Below are 19402 nucleotides of genomic sequence, written 5' to 3'. Positions count from 1 at the left end.
GGTTGCGATGGTAGGGTAATGTTGTTTTTGTGGTGGTTTTACTGATGATTGATGGTGGATAAAGGTGGTGGCGGTGGTGGCGGTGTTGTTGGTAGAAAGAATGAAGAATAAGAAATAAAAACACGAAAAAAAGGAGTAGAAAAGAAAATTGTTCCTTTTATTTTTTTTAAAATTATTTATTTTTAATTATAAATTAATTTGGTATTTAAATTTTATTTTTCTTAAAAAAACATTTACATAAATCAATAATATTGTGTCACGTGTACACTGTGTCCACGTTGGCTGAACTGAACTAAGCCACGTTGGAAAATAACAGGATTAGGGAAACAGAAGTGTGTTTTTGCTAACAGTAATATAGTTTTGAGGGTTTTCTTGTCAAAATTTTAGTTTGGGAGATTAAATGTAAGCAAAGTAAAAATTTTAGGAGTTATGCTGCAATTAACTCATATTTAAATAAGTGATACATTCATAAAATTATCTATTAATTTTTATTCTTATATAAAAAGAGTATTTGAGTCATTTTACATTTATTTTATTTAATATATGTGATGTAATTCTCATTAGCTTCTTCAATTAATAAAATAATTCAATTCATTGGGTAATGTAATTAACATTACATTGTTATCTCATTACATCCGCCTTCAATCATCTGTGAAAATGCTCTCAACTTTCTTGCTGAATTTCAGTCTCATACCAGTCGGCAACAAAGAAGCTCTCATTCTCTCAAAACATGGTCAAGCTTGGCAGCCTCTTCCTCTGGGACAATTGAAACTTAATGTTGATGCATGCTGCCCTTGACTCAACTAACGAGATTATGGGAATTGGTGTTATTGTTAGAGACTCTTGTGGTAATGTTGTGACTACCATTTCTAAGCATATTTGTGGCTATTTTCAAGTCAAAGAGATTGAAGCCCAATCCGTTTCTTTTTGCTTACAATGGTTGCATCATTCTGCTTGTGTTATTCACCTTATTGAAACGGATGCTCATGTTGTCTCACAAAGTATCAATGCCTATCAAGAGCATTATAGTTGCTTCCACGATTCGAAATATTATTTATCAATTGTCCTTCTTTCCTGAAGCTTCTTTGACGCGTGTATGTCATTCTGCTAATGAAGCGACGCCTGATTTAGCTAGATTTGCTCTTAGGATGGATTCTGATATTGTTTGGCGAGCAGATTTCCCTGCTTCTATTCATTCTATTGTTGTAAATGAACTTTTTCATTAATTTATAATAACAATTTTTTCTCTAAAAAAAATAATACTTTTGATTCTATTACAATCTCCATTATATTAAACTGAACATGACCTTATATATTATATTAATATTTCTATATTATTTTATTAGTACATAATGGTAGAAAAAATTATAGGCATACATTTAAACAACGTGATAAAAGATTACACCTTATATTTAAGAACATGTATCACAATGTTCTTATTTGAACGAAATTGATTAAAATAAGATTATGAACCTACATGTTTTAACATGATAGGGATATGATTTTGTCACATTAGTGTACTTTCACAGATTGTAATTCGTGATGTACGGCAGTCGTCAGATGAGGGAGTTATTTGATTTGACGGCTGAGATTAATCTAGGGATAATTAAGGTTAAAAAGTAGAAACGTACCCTGACACTCATTTAATGTACCCTGAGACTCATCTAATGTACCACAGAATACATTTCGTGGAAGTATATCACGAGACAAAATCATATCCCTAACATGATACTAGTATTTATATATATGGTATTCTTTAATTGAGAGCACTACTTTTGTTCTTAAAAGTATTTTTATAATCTATGATTTTTAATCTATTAATATTAATTTTTTTTTAGTAATGATGTGGTATATCAACAATACTTATGCATTTAAAAAGGAAAAAAAAATACTACTTTCTCAATCCATGAAAGTCGTAATGCACAGTTCTTTTTTTTTTTTTTTTTTTTTGGAAAAGCACGATTTTGTGTTTCAATTTGTTGTTAACTGAAAGTTAAGTATTTTAGAAATAGTATAAGCTAATTAGCAAGGAAAAATTAAAGATATCAAATTCGATTAAGACATAATTACAATGTGAACCCGAAGCATATCTAAAAGATAATAAAAATATTTTAATTTGTTACCATTTGTTATCAAATCTTGATAAACTACGAATCGGAAGAAAAGTTTCAACTTGAAAACTATATAAGTAGATTCAACAATAACAATAAAGAGTCAAGCCATAAGCAAAAATGTAATATGTGATTGGTCTGGGTTAAAAATGAGGAGTGATTGTTTAATATAAATTAAATAATCGAATAAATTTTTTCAAACAAACTAATATTATGTTTTCGAAAAAAATAACTATATTTAATAAAAAGGTAATTATTTAAAAACTGGAGAAAAAAGATACTTATGTTCAATCTCGATCTAATCTAACCTTTGTACCAAATCTTAGAATTCTACACGATCGAGACCTGAAGAAGATGCAACAGTAGCAGATTTGATATGTTGTGTGACTTTTTTGCTTGGCTTTTAAAAACAACAAGGTCCCATACATCATATTCAAGATGGATCTCGTTGACACCCATCTCAATCACTATCTCAACATTATTATAAATAATTGTCCCGGCATACACTTCTTCATCAGGGCGAGACAATAACCTTCTCAAAACAACCTGTTGAAAAAAGAAACATGTTAGATCGACTACTACAAAAACACCCTTTAGAGGCGGTTTTTAAGCCCTTTAGGCGTCGGTTTTCGCGAAATTCGCAACCGACGCCTATCAGGGCGACGCTAAAGGGTTTATTTGAACCGACGCCATATATACCCCTATGGCGTCGGTTCTTAGCTAAGAACCGACGCCATAGGGGTACATATGGCGTCGGTTCCTAGCCAATAACCGACGCCATATGTGGCGTAGGAACCGACGCCAAAACTCCTCAGATTTCAGTTTTTTTCATTTTTTTTTTAATTTAATTATATTATTTTAATTTTATATTTATTAATTTATATACATATTTATTTAATTTAAATTACATATTTATTTAAATTTTAAATTACATATTTATTTAATTTAATTATATATTAATTACATTTTAAATTAAATAGTAATTAAATTTGGGTAAAAACATAATTTGATTTCATAAAAATAATTAAATATTACACAAACATGTAAAATTAGTTAAAAATATTAATAAGTTAATAAATCTAATTACAAGTTAATCTATAAAAATTACATAATGAAGAAAAATTCTTCGACCTTTGAACCTCAATCGTCACCGTGAATCACCGCCATCAATTGTTCGATCCACTTTCGCTGTAGTGGTAAAATTTCTGTTTTTGGATCGTATTGCTTCTTACCCCCAAACTGTTAAAAAAATTAAAAATTTATATTAGTTTATGTATATGTATATTATATATTTGTTATTATAAAATTTATATACGATGATCAATAATTAAAACTTACAGCTTTTTGATCTTCTATTATGTAACGGTTGGGGTTGGCACGTGCGACGATGTCAGTCATATATTTCAAAACATAAAAACCGCATTCTTGGCTTTTAGGTTGTCTTGGACAGTTTGCTTGTGCAATTCCTTGCCACGGGCCAAGATACTGATGTGCGTCCCCTATATACATGAATGCCCTGTTTGGAAAAATTATATTAGCATTTCAATTCGTTAGTTAATTTAAATTCGTTACATAAGAAGTCATTAAATAATTACCTTCCGATCATTTGTTCTATTTCTTCGGGAATTGGGCGGCCTTTTAGAGGGTTTAAATGGATAATTTTCTTTGGCGCAACCACCACTAGCGTCCAATGCATCCTAGAAAATTATATTGGAATATAAGTAAGATAGTATAAAAATAATTTGAAGACATAATATAGAAATGAACAATTAGCACTAAAGAATTTAATAAAGTTTACCCGATATTCCAAGGAATAAAGAACATTTGGTGGTTGCTGTTCATTAATGATAACCAATTAGCCAATCGTCTTGCCGCATCGTCAAAAGACTGACTCTGTTCTTCATCGCTGATCCCATGCACTGTGAGAAGCTTCCGGGTCGTAAAACTTGAAAATTTTTCTCGTACCGTTGATGCTCTCCCATATGTGCTCGCCAAAAAAAGTGTTAGTGCCTTATAATAATTTAACTATAATTTGATATAAGGTTAATTAGATTAAAGAAGAGTATACATCATTCCAAACAAGATTCCCCGGTTGCCGATGTAGTTACACGTAGCAACCTCGTCGCAAATCCTCTCCAGATAAAATGATCTGGGTACGCGGTGCAATGAATCCTCGGGGGACAGAAATTGTGATTATATCACGTTTATCTTTGAGCCTTAGGAATTCATGAATCATCCATTTCAGCGAATTAGGGATCAACGCCATCTTCTCTTCCGTGAACAACTCATCTTCCCGTGCACCACGGCTTTGTGGAGAAAGCATCGGAGCTTTCCCCTTTGACGCATCACGTCTTGAGGGCGGTTGAGCGAGTGGACCCTAAACAAAACAGAACATAATATATATATATATATCAAATTTTATCTAATTTCTACCGAAATTTCTAAAGATAACTAACGGTTGTAATTGAATGATCCCAAAAATTTTGAACATGGCCGTATAACGACAAATAACACATATATAACGTAGTTTGTTCATCCATCCCACCGCAAAGACATATATTCGCGTAACCTACTTCACTACGGATGAATATTGAAGATATTCAAACTCCACTAATCATTAATAATTAATTTCAAATGAGAAGTTACCTCGGTTGTTAAAATTAAGTGTTTAGGCCAAGGAAGGAACATCCGGTACACGTCCCTAACATATCCGAACTCTTCAAGTGGGACCGGGATTTCGCCGTCCTCTTGCGGGATTTCCGAAACCATGATCCGAGCATGTGAATCATCGTAATCCTGGCAGTGAACTTTGATCTCACCCACATGCTCGTACAAATACCCTCGGGCCACAATATTGTCGATGTTGTCAGAGCAGAGATGTACTTGCTGATTAAGGGCCGCATGGTCATCAAAATTGTATAGGATACCTTGGTCGTTGAGGGAAATGAACTCCTCAAAGATAAATTTGTGGTTGTACCTCATCCCGAGGAGCGTATGGTTGTGGAACATACGCCTCACCAGCCACCTCTCCTTCTTCCTCTTGTTCGGCAGCGTTCCTCCGCCGCTTAAGGGATTGGACTTCGGCTTTTAATTGTTCAATCTCCTTCGCTTGCCGAGCCACAACATCGGACACTTCCCTTTTCTTCCTGCCGAACAGTTGAGATGCCCTGGTCAGGAACCTACAAATCATAAAATGCAAATTAGCAACGATTTCATTTGTGTAACTAAATAAATAACATTTGAAGTAATAGCATACCCAGCAGCCCTGACACGTCCAGGATGCTGCGGTGTCCCGAGCGCCCGCGTGAGGATATCGTTTTGGCCCCGGACCCGAATTTGTCCCCGACTAAGCTTCTCCTCTAATCGAGCCTAATGCACGCATATATTCAAGCAATTAGTATATGAATTATATACACTAACTCTAATTGAATTATATATTCAAGCAATTAGTATATGAATTAATATATACTTACTATCTTCTCGGCAATTTCCTTGTCGTAATCAGTGACAAGTTTTCTACTCTTGGTGCGAGATTTAATCCAAACACGGTGGCGGGGAGGATCTCGCAACTTCGAGGTCCTTTTTCTACATAACGTTATAACAATGAAATGAGTACCAATTAAATTGTATAGCACATTATAGCACATTAAATTTTTAGTATTACTTACCACAGCTTCCCGTACGTTCACCATCCCACTCCGACCACTTCGATGTCTGGATTGAATTTTTGAGGAACGTTCACGTTGCACCTTACTCAATTCCTACAATGCCAAAAAAATACATTAGATACATGTACTTGTATTTAAGAGTTTATCTTAGTGTTAATATAATTAGCGTACCAGAAATTCAGGAGTTAGTCTACTTTCAACAAATTTGCACCAATCAGCAGCGTCGATCTCCGGTGCTTTTCGTGGACTTGTGCCGGTCGTCCCGCATCATTCTCTTTCAACGCGGGCATTATGATGTCTTTTGTCATCCTATTCTTGAAGTCTTTCATTAACTTCCTGCCTAGGATGAGACAATCATGTTTGAAGGTGTCCGCACAATGAACCCCGTCTATTTTGAAGGAAAACAAACACGGTTAGAGTCAACATTTGGAGTAATAGAAAAACAAATCAAAATTCTAACAAATAATAGCTTACCTGAATGTCTTTCCAAACTTTATTTTTCAGAGTCTGGTTGACTTCTTTCCAATTTTTATAAGCCAACCCTATTGTCCGCCGACATCCGACTCCCGTAGTGGATACGAGCTTCGCGTAGCTTTTTCCACGCATTGACCTTTATCATTAACTTCGAGGGCCACTCTTTTGCCCTGATCCATTAGTTTGGATATTTCATTCATTTGCGTCGGCCCTCGTGTAGGTATTGTGGTTGGACACTCATTTTCTGCTCCCGAATCAGATCCTGATTCTGAGTTCGCCATGTCTACACCATTAACAAACAAACTTCAAAGTTAGCTACATATATAACAAGTAGTGTATATGAAATATTAAAAGCATAAACAAATTGTTAAGTATTCAGGACCATTCACAACCACAATATAAAGTAAGCTATATATCAAGTTACCAATTAGACACGTTTTCTTTTCTTTTTTTGTTTATGTTTGCCTGAATCACAATTGACCCATATTCCCTCATTGATATCGTTTCTAATGTATTCAGCGTCGTCTTCCTCAATGTTACGATCAATTCCCATGAGTTGCTCATGAATTGGTTGTCCAACAATGAAGTCATCGTAACATAAGTCAGCATTCTCCTCATCCTCTTCGCCTCTAAGAACCTCCTCTCTCGGTGTCGATAAAACAATAGACCATTTATCATTAGCCGGATCGTAAATGTAAAAAACTTGAGTTGCTTGGCTAGCCATGATGAATGGATCATTCTTGCTTCCTCTCTTACTTAAATCAACCAAAGTAAAACCAAGCTCGTCAGTTTTTACTCCAACGTTGTTGTCAACCCAAGAACACTTAAAAAGTGGAATTCTGAACGCAAAATAATTGAGCTCCCATATTTCTTCAATGACCCCGTAATACGTCATAGTACCTAAAACATGGTTTCTATCTTTTGCACTTGCAAAGTGCATAGTTTCTGCGACGATACGTATACCACTATTTTGAACCTCTCGAGCATCATCTCTTGACTTTGTATGAAAACGTTTACCCCTTACAATGTACGCTTCATGCTTTGCAACCGCAAAAGTTGGTCCAAGGGCAATACGACTCAACACATCAGATACTCCATGATCTCGGTTCGTTCAACTTTGCTATAATGGTATTCCTTAACCACCCAATGAACGTTTGACGCTGTTGGTCTGCAACCCATTTTTGTTTATTTTTTTGATTTCTTGGAACCATTGATTGTAACAGTACTCCATATGGTCACCGTAAAACAAGTAAGATAAATCAAGTTATTGTTCATCGTGACTTAAGTAATGTTAATCAAACAAAAGGTACTTACGTTATATATGATTGAACCTCGCGTTATTGTTCATCACGACTACTTGAGCTTGATCTAGTTCAAGCTTGGACACTCGTCACCATTGTCCCTTTGCCCCTTAATCCTCTATCAACATCATCTGGCCGTTCTTGGTTTGCTAATTCCTATTGCCTCAACTCCGGCCATGTACTCGAACAAAATTCCACAGCCTCTTCGTATATGTAGCACTCAACCATACATGCTTCGGCCGATAGTGGTTACGCACATAACTTTTAAGTACCTTCATATTTCTTTCAAATGGATACATCCATCTCGCCCACACCGCCCACACAGCCTTGCTTCTCTCACTAGATGAACCATTAAATGGATCATGATGTCGAAAAAGATGGCGGAAAAAACTTTTCCAGGTTGCACAATGTTTTGACTACATTTTCATGTAATGCATCTAACTTATCCAATTCTAATTCCTTCCCGCACAGCTATTAAAGAAAATGCAAACATGTGTCAAACACTCTCGAACATTTTTTGGCAAGACTGATCTAATGGCAATTGGAACTAGCTGTTGCATTAAGGCATGACAATCATGTGATTTCGTACCCATTAGTTTCAATTCGGCCTCATTCACCAAGTTTTTGATGTTAGACGAGTAACCATCGGTACTTTCATATTTGCAAGTGATTTGCAAACCGTTTGTTTCTCTTTTTTGGATAAAGTGAAACAAGCAGGAGGCAAATATAAACGATCACCTTTCTTCTCGGGTGCCGTAGATTGTCGTATACCCATTTCAACGAGATCTAAACGACTATTTAGACCGTCCTTAGTTTTGCCGGGAATATCAAGTAAGGTACCAATAATACTCTCACACACATTTTTTTCAATATGCATGACATCCAAACAATGTCGAACTAGTAGACTTTTCCAATATGGAAGACGAAAGAAGATTGACTTTCTTTGAAAACAACCATTAGTTTTTTTATTTTTTTGCGTCTTTCCATACTTAAAATCTACAAGTTGAACTTGTTGGAGAATTTGTTCCCGTACAGTGGCAAAGGAGCCATATCACCCTCTTCGGTACTCATCGAATGCTTTCTTCTTCCGTCTATCGTGATGATTTGCGAGTGCAAGTACCGTCCGTGACCCATATAACACATCTTGTGTCCATTTGCCAAGCGACGAGCCGATGTGTTAGTGCAACAAATCGGACAACCTTCGTAACCTTTTGTGCTTAAGCCTCGATAAATTACTATAAGCAGGGAAATCACCGACACCACAACAACACAAATTTTCGATTAAAAAATTCTTTTTAAAACCATCATAGACCTGAACCCCGTTCTCATACAATTCTATTAAATCGTCAATCAATGGTTCCAAATATACATCGATATTATGTCCAGGTTGTTGCGGGCCTGATATCATTAAAGAAAGCATGTTAAATTTCCTCTTCATCACTAACCAGGGAGGAAGATTGTACATAACTAGGAAGACAAAGCCATGAACTATGACGACTACTTAGAGATCTATATGGATTTACTCCATCCGCGTACGTACCGAGACGAATGTGTCTTGGTTCGCATTTGAATTCGTGGTTTATGTAGTTTACTTTTTTCCAAGCTTGGGAATCTGTAGGATGTTTAAGTTTTCTATCTTTCACTCTTTTGATCTCATGCCAAATCAAATTTTCGAATGTTCTCGCACTACGATATAATCGTTTCGCCGCGAATCAAAGGCATGTACCACATCACTTTTTTGGGGATAAGTTTCCTATTCTCCTTACTCTTGTTTACTTTATGGCGGGATAAACCGCAAGTCGGGCAATAATTCATGTCTGCATATTCCTTACGATATAAAATGCAATCGTTCGGACATGCATGAATTTTTTCATAATTCAATCCTATGGAATTTAAAGTCTTTTTCACTTCATTTGTAGATTATTGTCAAATAGAAAGATATCTTTAAAAGTAGTAGAAAATTGAGTTAAACATTTATCGCCCACTCTATTTTCTGCTTTGATGTTGTATAACTTTACCACTATTGGTAATCTTAGTTTTTTACAACCATCGAACAACGGTTTATGTACATCACTAAGAGAATTATCGAATTTTTCAGGATCATTAAGAAATTCCCCATGTGCTTTGTCAAGCAAGTCCAATGGATGATCATCGAAATTATTACCCTCAATATCATCTACTCCACGCTTTCCTAATGGATATGGATCATTAGGTAAATGTTCGCCATGGTAATACCAATTAGTATAACTTCTATTGAAACCTCGTAAATACACATGGTCCTTAATCATTGTAATATTCCCTTTAGATACATTACAATAATCTACACATGGACAATGAATACGTTCGAGATTTTTAGAATTTTTTAGGGCAAACTCTATAAATGCATCAAACCCTACTTGAAATTGCAGTGTGTCTCTCTCCTCACGCATCCATGATTTATCCATAACGAAAATCCTAAGAAAAAAATCTCAGTATGTAGTAACTAATTATAACTAGTTACTAATTACACAATGTAACTAACTAAGTTTCTCACAATTTATTCATATTAATTTATAAATTACTTAAATTCTCGTTTTAGATTAGTTCATATTATTAGGTTGTTTTGTTGATTAGAATGTTATTAAAATGTTAAATATTTTTAATAAATAAAATTGAGGGGAAAAATTTTTGGTAAAGCAATAAAGGTATTAACTAATATTTTCCCCTTTTAATTAACTTTTGCTCTTTATTTTCTTTGAAAAATAAAAATCCACATTGAACCTCTCAAATGAAAGAAAAAAATAAAAAAAGAAGGATTTTATATGTTTATTTTGTTAATTTATTTAGTAACTAATTATATCTAGTTACTAATTACACAATGTAACTAACTAAGTCTCTCACACAATTTATTCATATTAATCTAAAAATTACTCAAATTTTCGTTTTACATTAGTTCATGTTATTAGGTTGTTTAGTTGATTATAATGTTGGTAAAATTAAAAAGTTTTCATAAATGTGAATATTATTATTTTTTATGTGACCTAACTTCTTATTACTATGTTATAATTAACTATATTATGAATGGTTTTAGTAAGATTTATCCTAATTCTACCGAAATTTCGGAAGATAACTACCGTAATTGGACGTTCCCAAAAATTTTACAAGTGCCTAAAATAACAAACAACACAGATAAACACTACAAAATTAATCCACCCCTCCGACCGCAAGACATGTATTCGCGTAACCTACTTCACTACGGATGAATATTTAAGATATTCAAACTCAACTAACATGCATTGATAATTAATTATATATTAAGAAAAAGTTAGTAAAAGTATATACCTATAATTGCAAGCCCAAATACGCTACACACAAAATTATGCCGAACCCCTATAATATAAAGAAATACAACGAAATTACAAAATTAATTATTTCATAACTTATAACTAGTTATAAAAAATTGTAACAAGTTACTTAGTTACTAAATTATACATACATATATATAATCAATTATATCTCACACTATTATCTCAAAAAATAAAATTATATCACACACTAATTCCATTTTAAAATTTTTATTTCTAAACTAATTTTTTTTTTTGAAACTAATAAAATCCCTCCAATGTCATTTTATTCACAATAAATATACATTGCAAAAAATATATAAAATACAATTACAAAATTTATTTTCATAAAAAATATACACACACTATATACACACACAATATATACACACATTATATACAAATATTCAATAAAATATACAAATACATATATATACTATACATTGTGGTATAAATTATTACCTAATAACCGCAATCCGACGACCACCGTAAAAAATCCCGACACTATACACATAAAACACAATAATATTACTAATAAAATAAAAAAAAACTCAAATAATAATTTACAAAAACATAAAATAAAACAATATACATAATACAATAAGAATAAGCAATATTTATACCTTAAACGAGGTTGAGATTGAACAATTTCTCAACAAAAATGGGTGGCCGGATTTCACACCCAAAGTTTACTATTTGGGTTCGGATGACACTTTTAGAGGCTAAAAAATCAGAACTTTTTAGGTGTATGTTATTAAGTATCGAAAATGGAGGATTTTAAAAAAAAAATGGGCTGAAATGGTTGAGAAATGAGGGAGATAGGGTGGGGAGAAGGTGGTGGAGGCGAGGGTTTTGGCTGAGAGAAATGGGTCTCTGGTTTTTCTGGGTTGCTGAGTGAAGTGGGGAGGAAGAAGGAAGGTCGAGCAAAAGGGTTATAGTCTGATCGACCCTATGGCGTCGGCCTTTCCATAGAACCGACGCGACGCATGTGGTACACGTGTCGTTTACGTAGTACCCTATGCCGTCGGTTCCTATGAAGGAACCGACGGCATAGGGTAATTCAGAAAAAAAAAAAAAAATTAATTTCCAACCGTCTCTAAATGGTATAATGCAATTTTATACCTACGGTTTTTATCAAAAAACCGCCTCTAAATGTCAATTTCGAACATAGCGGGTATTTTCACACCCTTTAGCTTCCCTTTTTATAAATGGGGTTGAAAAAACTGCCTCTAAAGGCTAACATTGTAGTAGTAGAATCCTTTCGCAAACCTATCAAAACTAGACTAAATGCAACAGAGAAAAAAAAAAAACACAACTTATCAATGATATCAATAAAAGATAAACAATACAATAATAACAGAAAAAAAAAATCATACCCTTTTAGAAAATATTGGAGCAAGTATTTCTTTTAGAATGTCATAACTGTTGGGTTTTATGCCCTAAATAAAACTCATTTCAATATAATCAGATTTACTTATTAATATAGATCAGAAATAACATTTAATGTTGCATGGTTCACATGATTTATTTCATGATTATATGTACATAATGTATAAATTCATCTGAAACCCTTTTCACATACTTGATCCTGTTTATTGTGCTGTCAACACATTGGAAAGTAAACATGACTATGTGAATAAAGTTTCCTAGATTTATCAGACATAGGGTTTTACTGATATGATAATCTACAACAGAGTTTACTTGCATTTGGAGAAGTGCTATGTTCTTTCCAGAGCATTGGTTAAAGTAAAGCTCAGGTTGGATGCATGGAGTATGCATCGGAAGGGACCGATATTGAACTTTGACTTAGATTTATTAAACTTACCGTAATATCTATTCAAGTCAATATCACCTAGTTGATCCTAGATCAAATGATCTTAATCCTGATATGATTAGGCTCAATCTTGAAAGGCTATTCGTGTTCTTTGATTTGTTAGTTAAGCCTACTTTTAGGTCAGGGTGAAACATACATTTTGGGAACACGGTAGTGCAATTGAGTGGGAGTGCTATCATAAACATGGAATCTATAGCTTCTATCTGGCGAATAGTAAGCAAAGGATGATCTCCTTCGAGCTTGACCAAACGAACATAAATGGTGGAGTACTCATTTCACATAAGCTGAAATACCATTTATACGGGGTCAAGTGTTTTAAGAAATAAATACATTGTAGGGTGTAACGGTAATTTAATCCCTTTACAGTGTAGATCATTCATATAGAGGATCAGTGATCAAATTAGGATTATAACAATGGATAACTAATGATGTGTCTATATGGTGGAACATATAGAGCATTCTATATACTGAGAGTGCAATTCTAAGTTCTATGCATGGATTCAACGAAGAATTAATAAGTTAGTGAATTTTAGTGCTAAATTCTTGATCTACTTATTGGAAGCTCGGTTATATAGACCCATGGTCCCCGCACTAGTTGAGATAATATTGCTTGTAAGACTCATGTAATTGGTTTTGATTAATCAATTATAATTCTCAAATTAGACTATGTCTATTTGTGAATTTTTCACTAAGTAAGGGCGAAATTGTAAAGAAAGAGTTTTAGGGGCATATTTGTTAATTATGATACTTTTTATGGTTCAATTAATAAATATAATAAATGACAATATTATTTAATAATTATTTATAGTTATTAAATAGTTAGAATTGTCATTTAAATGGTTGAATTTGAAAATTGACGTTTTTGAGAAAATCAGATGCAGAAAAGATAAAACTGCAAAATTGCAAAAAGTGAGGCCCAAATCCACCTTGCATGGCCGGCCACTTTAGTAGGGTTTTCCCTCTGATATTTTCATTATTTTAAGGCCAAATAATTCAAACCTAACCCTAGTGGAATGCTATAAATAGATAGTGAAGGCTTCAGGAAATTTACACTTTTCTTCTGACACTTCTGATTCAGAAAAAACTGAGCCTTCTCTCTCCCTATCTTTGGCCGAACCCACTCTCTCTTTCTTCCCTCTCAAATTTCGAAATCTTTAGTGTATGAGTAGTGCCCACACACAGCAAGTGATACCTCAATCATAGTGAGGAAGATCGTGAAGAAAGACTTTCAACAAGAAGGAGGTTTCAGCATCAAAGATTCAGAGAAAGAGATCCAGGTTCAGATATTGATAATGCTCTGCTACATAAAGGAATCAAGGGCTAGATATCTGAACGGAAGGAGTCATTATATTCCGCTGCACCCAATGTAAGGTTTCTTAAACTTTATACGTGTTTAATTTATCGTTTTAGAAAGTTCTTATTTAGGATGTTAATAAACATACTTGTGAGTAGATCTAAGATCCTGGTAAAATAAATTCCAACAATAACTTCCATTAATTTCTTTACTGCTTCAGCTAAGCATTCTGGGTACTTGTATCCAATGATTAAAAGTGAATTTTTAAAATTGCCTCGTAGGTCCAATATTGTAATGTTGGTGCGTAGCCATAAATTGTGTACCCCGTTGATTTAGTGACTTCATTCTTATTTAACGTAGCCTTCATTTTCATCATGTCTTTCTGAACAGAATACATAAGTCGACTAAAAGAAGCACACCTCAAGAAATCTGAAAAAAGAAGTTAATATCCTCAACAAAACTTAGTATACCACTCGTAATATTTGTATTCCTCTCACGACCTATGAGGACTCCCTCCATGAACAAGCAGAACCCTAGCTTGTAAACATCCTCGGCAATCTCACGTTCCCAAATTTATTGAAATAAAGGTTCAACAATCGGTCATTTCCCAAGTGAGCATCCTTCTCCTCAATGGATGGACCTTGCACGAAATTCAACTTGGTTATGAGAGCGAACTCAGCCACGCCAAATCTTGCCTCGTTTCTGCCAATGTAAAACCATATACTTCATCCGCCACTCCGCCTTCTCAACTTGAACCTTCATTTTGTACATAATTAATTGGTGCACCAAAATTGAAGAGAAAGCGAAAGTTTTAGCCTTTCAAAATTGGTCGAAAGGGGTTCCATTAATCCTATCAATTAATCATTCATGTTTTTAAACTTTTGAACGATTGAAGTGAATATTCCACTCTCTCTATATGTCACAAGGCCTAAAAGTGGGCTGAAGTGGGAACAATAAGTTTTGAAGCCATCTTTAAAAGATAAAGAATACAATAATAAAAAAAACACGTAAGAGCAAACATGATAAAAAAAAAACACTAAATCCTATCGAGAATCTACTGAGAACCCATTGATAATCACTAAACAATCACCAAACATGAAAACTAAAAAACTAATTAATCCTATCGAGAATATGTCGATAATCAAGCAACAATAACCAGCATGACAAAAAAATTATAGTTGTTCTCCTACCGAAATTTCGGCAGCATCACAACTATAATTTAATGCTCCCAAAAATTTTAAACTTACTATATAAAAAAAGAAACAATACATTACAATAAAAAAATAATCATCCATCTGACCACAGTGTAAATAATCACAAAACCTATTTCGATATGGATGAATATTTAAGATATTCAAACTCATGTAACAGACATATTGTTCCACCCATCCAACCGCAGTATAAGTAATCGCAAAACTTACTTCAATACAGATGAATATCTAAGATATTCAAACTCTTTTAATTTTGATTATATATTAAATAAATTAAAATTATAGAATAATACCTACCTAATCCAATTAAGTTGATTTGGGTTCTTGAATCACCAAATATTAAGCATACCTATAAAAACAACAAGATCAAAAACAAAATTGCTTTAGTTGATGAGCATTTATTCATATCAACAATCCCGTCGATAATCTATAAATAATATTAAAAATTCTAACTTTTTGCAAAACTAGTTAAAAACTATAACTTGTCAAGAACATATTGATATTCTGTCGATAATCCATCGATAATCGCAATGATAACCAACTTAGCGAAAAAAAATTCTCAATCATATCGAAAGCCTATCGACAACTCGTCAATAATTAATCGATATTTAAGTGAGAATCAATAAAAAATAAATTTATATTTTCTTTGCAATGATTCAATTGTCGAGAATATTTCGATAAAAGCTAAACTTAATGATTATCACTCTTATCGACAACCTATCGATAATTAATCGATATTCAAGCGAGAATTAATTAAAAAGATATAATTACAAATTTTTTTCAATCCTTTATCGATGGAGAACCTGTCTACAACATATCGATAACCTATTGACAATAGCTATCTTCAACGACCATCACCAAAAGCTAAATCTTATCGATAACCTATCGAGATTTTTTTGACAAATAATCGAGAACATACACCATTTTCATTTTCCTCAACCACCACCACACTAGATCAGAAAATACCATAAACACCATATAAAATCGACTAAAAATTAAAAAAAAAAAAATCATCAAAACTAAGTGTATTTTAGCACAAACAATATATAATTGCTCTAAATCAACTACAAAAAAATTAACTAACAACAAACTTTCTTTTTTTGAACAATACCTTTCTTTTAAAGAATGAGGCAGATCCAACAAGATGGGAGGCGAATCGGACAGAAGACAGACTCTGATGGTTGAGGAACGGGCACAGATGGGTCCTTCGCGCGGGTGGATGAGTCCTTCGTACAAGGAGAAGGATCAGTGAAGGACGGAGAAGGATCAGCGAAGGACGAAGAAGGATCTTCGAAGGAGAAGGAGAGAGAATCTTCGACAGACAGGACCTTCGCACAAATGGGTCCTTCGTTCTTCGCGCGGGTGGGTGGAGTGGGGTCAGACGGTGGTCGTTCTTCGCTCGGGTGGGCGAAGTGGGCTAGAAGGTATGGGGGCGACTGATGGTGATGTAGAGAGAGAGATTAGATTTTTTTTAAGGTTCTTTTAGGTTTTGAAAAAAAATAAATAGTAAGGGTTTATTTGGATAAAGTGAGAAATTAATAGGATGGTATTGTATAATATATTTAAAAGAGTATTTTTTTAAAATTGCGATTTTTTTTTAAGTATATTAAATAAACTTTCATTAGTAATACCAAGCACAAAATTTATTTAACCAATTAAAAGCTTATTTTTTTTAAATAAGCGTTTTCATTCAATAAAACAAGAGTTGTTAGACCTCACGGTCATTACACAGTAGTTCCTCCGGAACAGGGGATAACAAAATAGAACCGTACAGTTGGTGGGTAAACGCCCAGCCACATTATGGGCAACAAAATTACAATTCCTGCTAACATTAGAAAAGTTACAACTAGAAAAAGAGGGAGATGATCTAATACAAAAGGAGACATAGTTATCAAGGGCCCAATGTGACACTTTCTTATTGAGTGCATTGATCACTAGTCTCGAATCACTCTCCACAATAACATACTTATATCCTAATTCCGCAGCTGACGACACAGCCAAACAACAAGCCGCAGCTTCTCCGCATAAAGCATCTGAGAAATCCAACCGAGCAGAATGAATCCAAATCACCTTACCCAGATAATTCCTTGTGACAATCGCTATGCACATACTCTCTAAGCCCACTCTAACATCACAATTTACTTTTATCCAATCCTGGGGAGGAGGAGTCCAGGACTCTCGTAGGATCGGCGAAGGGTTGGGAATAAGAGAAGCATGTAACTCTGCAAAAGAGGTGCAAACATTGTCAATACATTTCAACATATCAGGGGGAGAATTATTGTGAACCTTTTCATTTTGCACCCTCCATAAAGTGTCAACAACAATTGAAGCATAAAGGAAGAGTTCCTCAACCCGGATCCCCCTATTTCTAAGATCCCAAATGAATTTAACCCAGTCCCAGACACGAATACCAGCATCACAAACGGGGTAAATTCCCTAAGGTGAGGATCGCCACAAATGCATCGCCACCTCACACGAGAGGAATAAGTGTTCAATAGATTCTTCCCTCAAACCACACAAAGGACAACTAGAATCTACGATCTGAAAACGTTTGCTAATCTCATTTCTAACAGGGAGCGCATTTGAAAGGATACACCACCAAAGAACCTTATGTCGCTCCAAAATATTGGTATTCCAAAGCTTATTCCACAGCGACGGGGCAACCTCACAGTGTGGGGCTCTCTCTAGAGCCTGAGATAAGTAAGCTTGTAAAGCCCGCTTAGTTAATTTGGAAATTAGCAGTTAATCATGATTAATTATGAAAATTATTTATAGCTATTTAAATAATTTATTATGCTGTTATTTATGGAATTCAGAAATGCATTGCTATGTCATTCAGTAGTTTTCATATTTTGCATTTCCGGTGCCCGGTATTTTGGAACCCAGCGTTTGGCTCAGTAGAAATCACAACTTAGTATGTTAGTAGTTTGGGACGGTTTATTAGACATTGGGAATGTCGGGAATGGCCGGGAATTTAGAATTTCCCAAAAATACCCCTTTAGTATGATTTATGTGGTTTTATGGTGGAGGGGCAAAATGGTCTTTTTGCCCCATTAGTGTTTTGTCTTTTAGTGATTTGTTTATTTGAAAATAAAGGTTTATTTGTTTAATTATTGGCTGAAGTAAAATGGTATAATTGGCTTTTAATTCTTTTTCCTTTCATTTTCAACACTTAGTAAGAAAATAGAAAAAATTTGAAAAAGAAAACCTCTCTCTTTTCCTTCTCTTTTTCGGCTGGGTGCATGTGATTCAAAGGCTGGTTTTTCATCAAATTTCAAGCTAGATTCTTCATAACTTTGGGAACTCTTGATTGTGGTATGTATTTCCTAATTGTTCCTCTTTGTTTTCTTGAAAAAAATGGTGAAATATTGAGTGAAATGCATGAGTTATAGTTGTTGTTGCTGCTGTGAAATTGTCCTTGTTTTCAGAGGTGTAAGCTTGTTAGATTAGGGTTATTTAAATTGTTTTGGAAGCATGTTAATTAGGTTGAGCAAGCTATAGCTTTTTCTATGCAAAAATGTGATTTTTGAAGAAAATTGTTGAAATCTGTTGCTGCTGTTTTGTGATGTTTACTGTAGTTTTCAGAGGTGATTTTATGCATGTTTAAGTAGATTTGAGTTGGTTTGGATGCTTGTTTGTTAGATTTAACCAAGTTTGAGTTTTGAACTCAAAGCTTGGAGCTTTAATGGTGGATTTTGATTTTGTGCATGAAGCTTTGTTTTATCACTTGGAAAATGTTTATTAGGGTCTAATTAGCAGGTCTGGAAAGTTTGGTTGAGTTTGGAAACGTTTTGGTTGGAGAATTGAATTTTGTGGTTTTTCTGGGTAAAACCGGTTACCCGGATTTTGCAGCAGGGTGAGAAACCGGTTTTTCTCAACTTGTCGTTTCCTACTAGTTTCGGGTTTTCAGACAGTTTGTTCTCTGCTAGTTTGGGGGTATTTTTGTATTAAGTGGCAGTAGGTTAAGTTTGGTTTTAAAACCTTTGTCCCCGTTGTGATTTAGCGTGTCACTTATCGGTGTTGTGATTTTTACGGTTTAGGAGCCTGTAATCCGCCGAGCTGTTAGTTCCACTCAGGTTGACCGGCACACCTGAATTCGGAATCCAGGTAAGATTAGTATAACAGTATGCATATGTAGATTACATGTTTAGCGTGCATGTAGGAAGCCTGTTAGATTACATTAGTT

At 34.2% G+C, this 19402-nt stretch overlaps 1 protein-coding gene and 2 long non-coding RNA genes across 3 annotated transcripts; all 3 read right to left on the bottom strand.

Moving 5' to 3' along the window:
- Positions 1-3107: 3107 nt before the first annotated feature.
- On the bottom strand, positions 3108-4036 carry LOC133033995 (uncharacterized). Its single transcript, XM_061109029.1, has 4 exons — positions 3910-4036; positions 3707-3808; positions 3450-3627; positions 3108-3350 (listed from the first exon to the last, which is right to left on the bottom strand). Exons 1-4 carry the CDS (start codon positions 3951-3953, stop codon positions 3252-3254), a joined length of 423 nt encoding a protein of 140 aa, XP_060965012.1. The 5' UTR covers positions 3954-4036; the 3' UTR covers positions 3108-3251.
- A 1743-nt stretch (positions 4037-5779) lies between these two features.
- LOC133033994 (uncharacterized) lies at positions 5780-6012 on the bottom strand. Its single transcript, XR_009685982.1, has 2 exons — positions 5951-6012; positions 5780-5872 (listed from the first exon to the last, which is right to left on the bottom strand). It is a non-coding gene; the product is annotated as an uncharacterized LOC133033994 (long non-coding RNA).
- A 380-nt stretch (positions 6013-6392) lies between these two features.
- On the bottom strand, positions 6393-11826 carry LOC133033993 (uncharacterized). Its single transcript, XR_009685981.1, has 4 exons — positions 11501-11826; positions 11340-11381; positions 10876-10923; positions 6393-6536 (listed from the first exon to the last, which is right to left on the bottom strand). It is a non-coding gene; the product is annotated as an uncharacterized LOC133033993 (long non-coding RNA).
- Between the last annotated feature and the right edge of the window lie 7576 nt (positions 11827-19402).

This window comes from Cannabis sativa, chromosome 2, assembly GCF_029168945.1.
Source record: "Cannabis sativa cultivar Pink pepper isolate KNU-18-1 chromosome 2, ASM2916894v1, whole genome shotgun sequence".
NCBI classification, from domain to species: Eukaryota; Viridiplantae; Streptophyta; class Magnoliopsida; order Rosales; family Cannabaceae; genus Cannabis; species Cannabis sativa.
Note: the sequence above shows the minus strand (reverse complement) of the source record. Positions and strands in the feature narration are given on the sequence as shown.

Bases quoted from the DNA above. Each gene is read 5' to 3' on its own strand.
- LOC133033995 (XM_061109029.1), bottom strand. From the start codon at position 3,953: ATGAACAGCAACCACCAAATGTTCTTTATTCCTTGGAATATCGG. The intron at 3,809-3,909 runs GTAAACTTTATT...ATAATTTTCTAG, and splicing joins TTTATTCCTTGGAATATCGG to GATGCATTGGACGCTAGTGG. The intron at 3,628-3,706 runs GTAATTATTTAA...TTTTCCAAACAG, and splicing joins ATAGAACAAATGATCGGAAG to GGCATTCATGTATATAGGGG.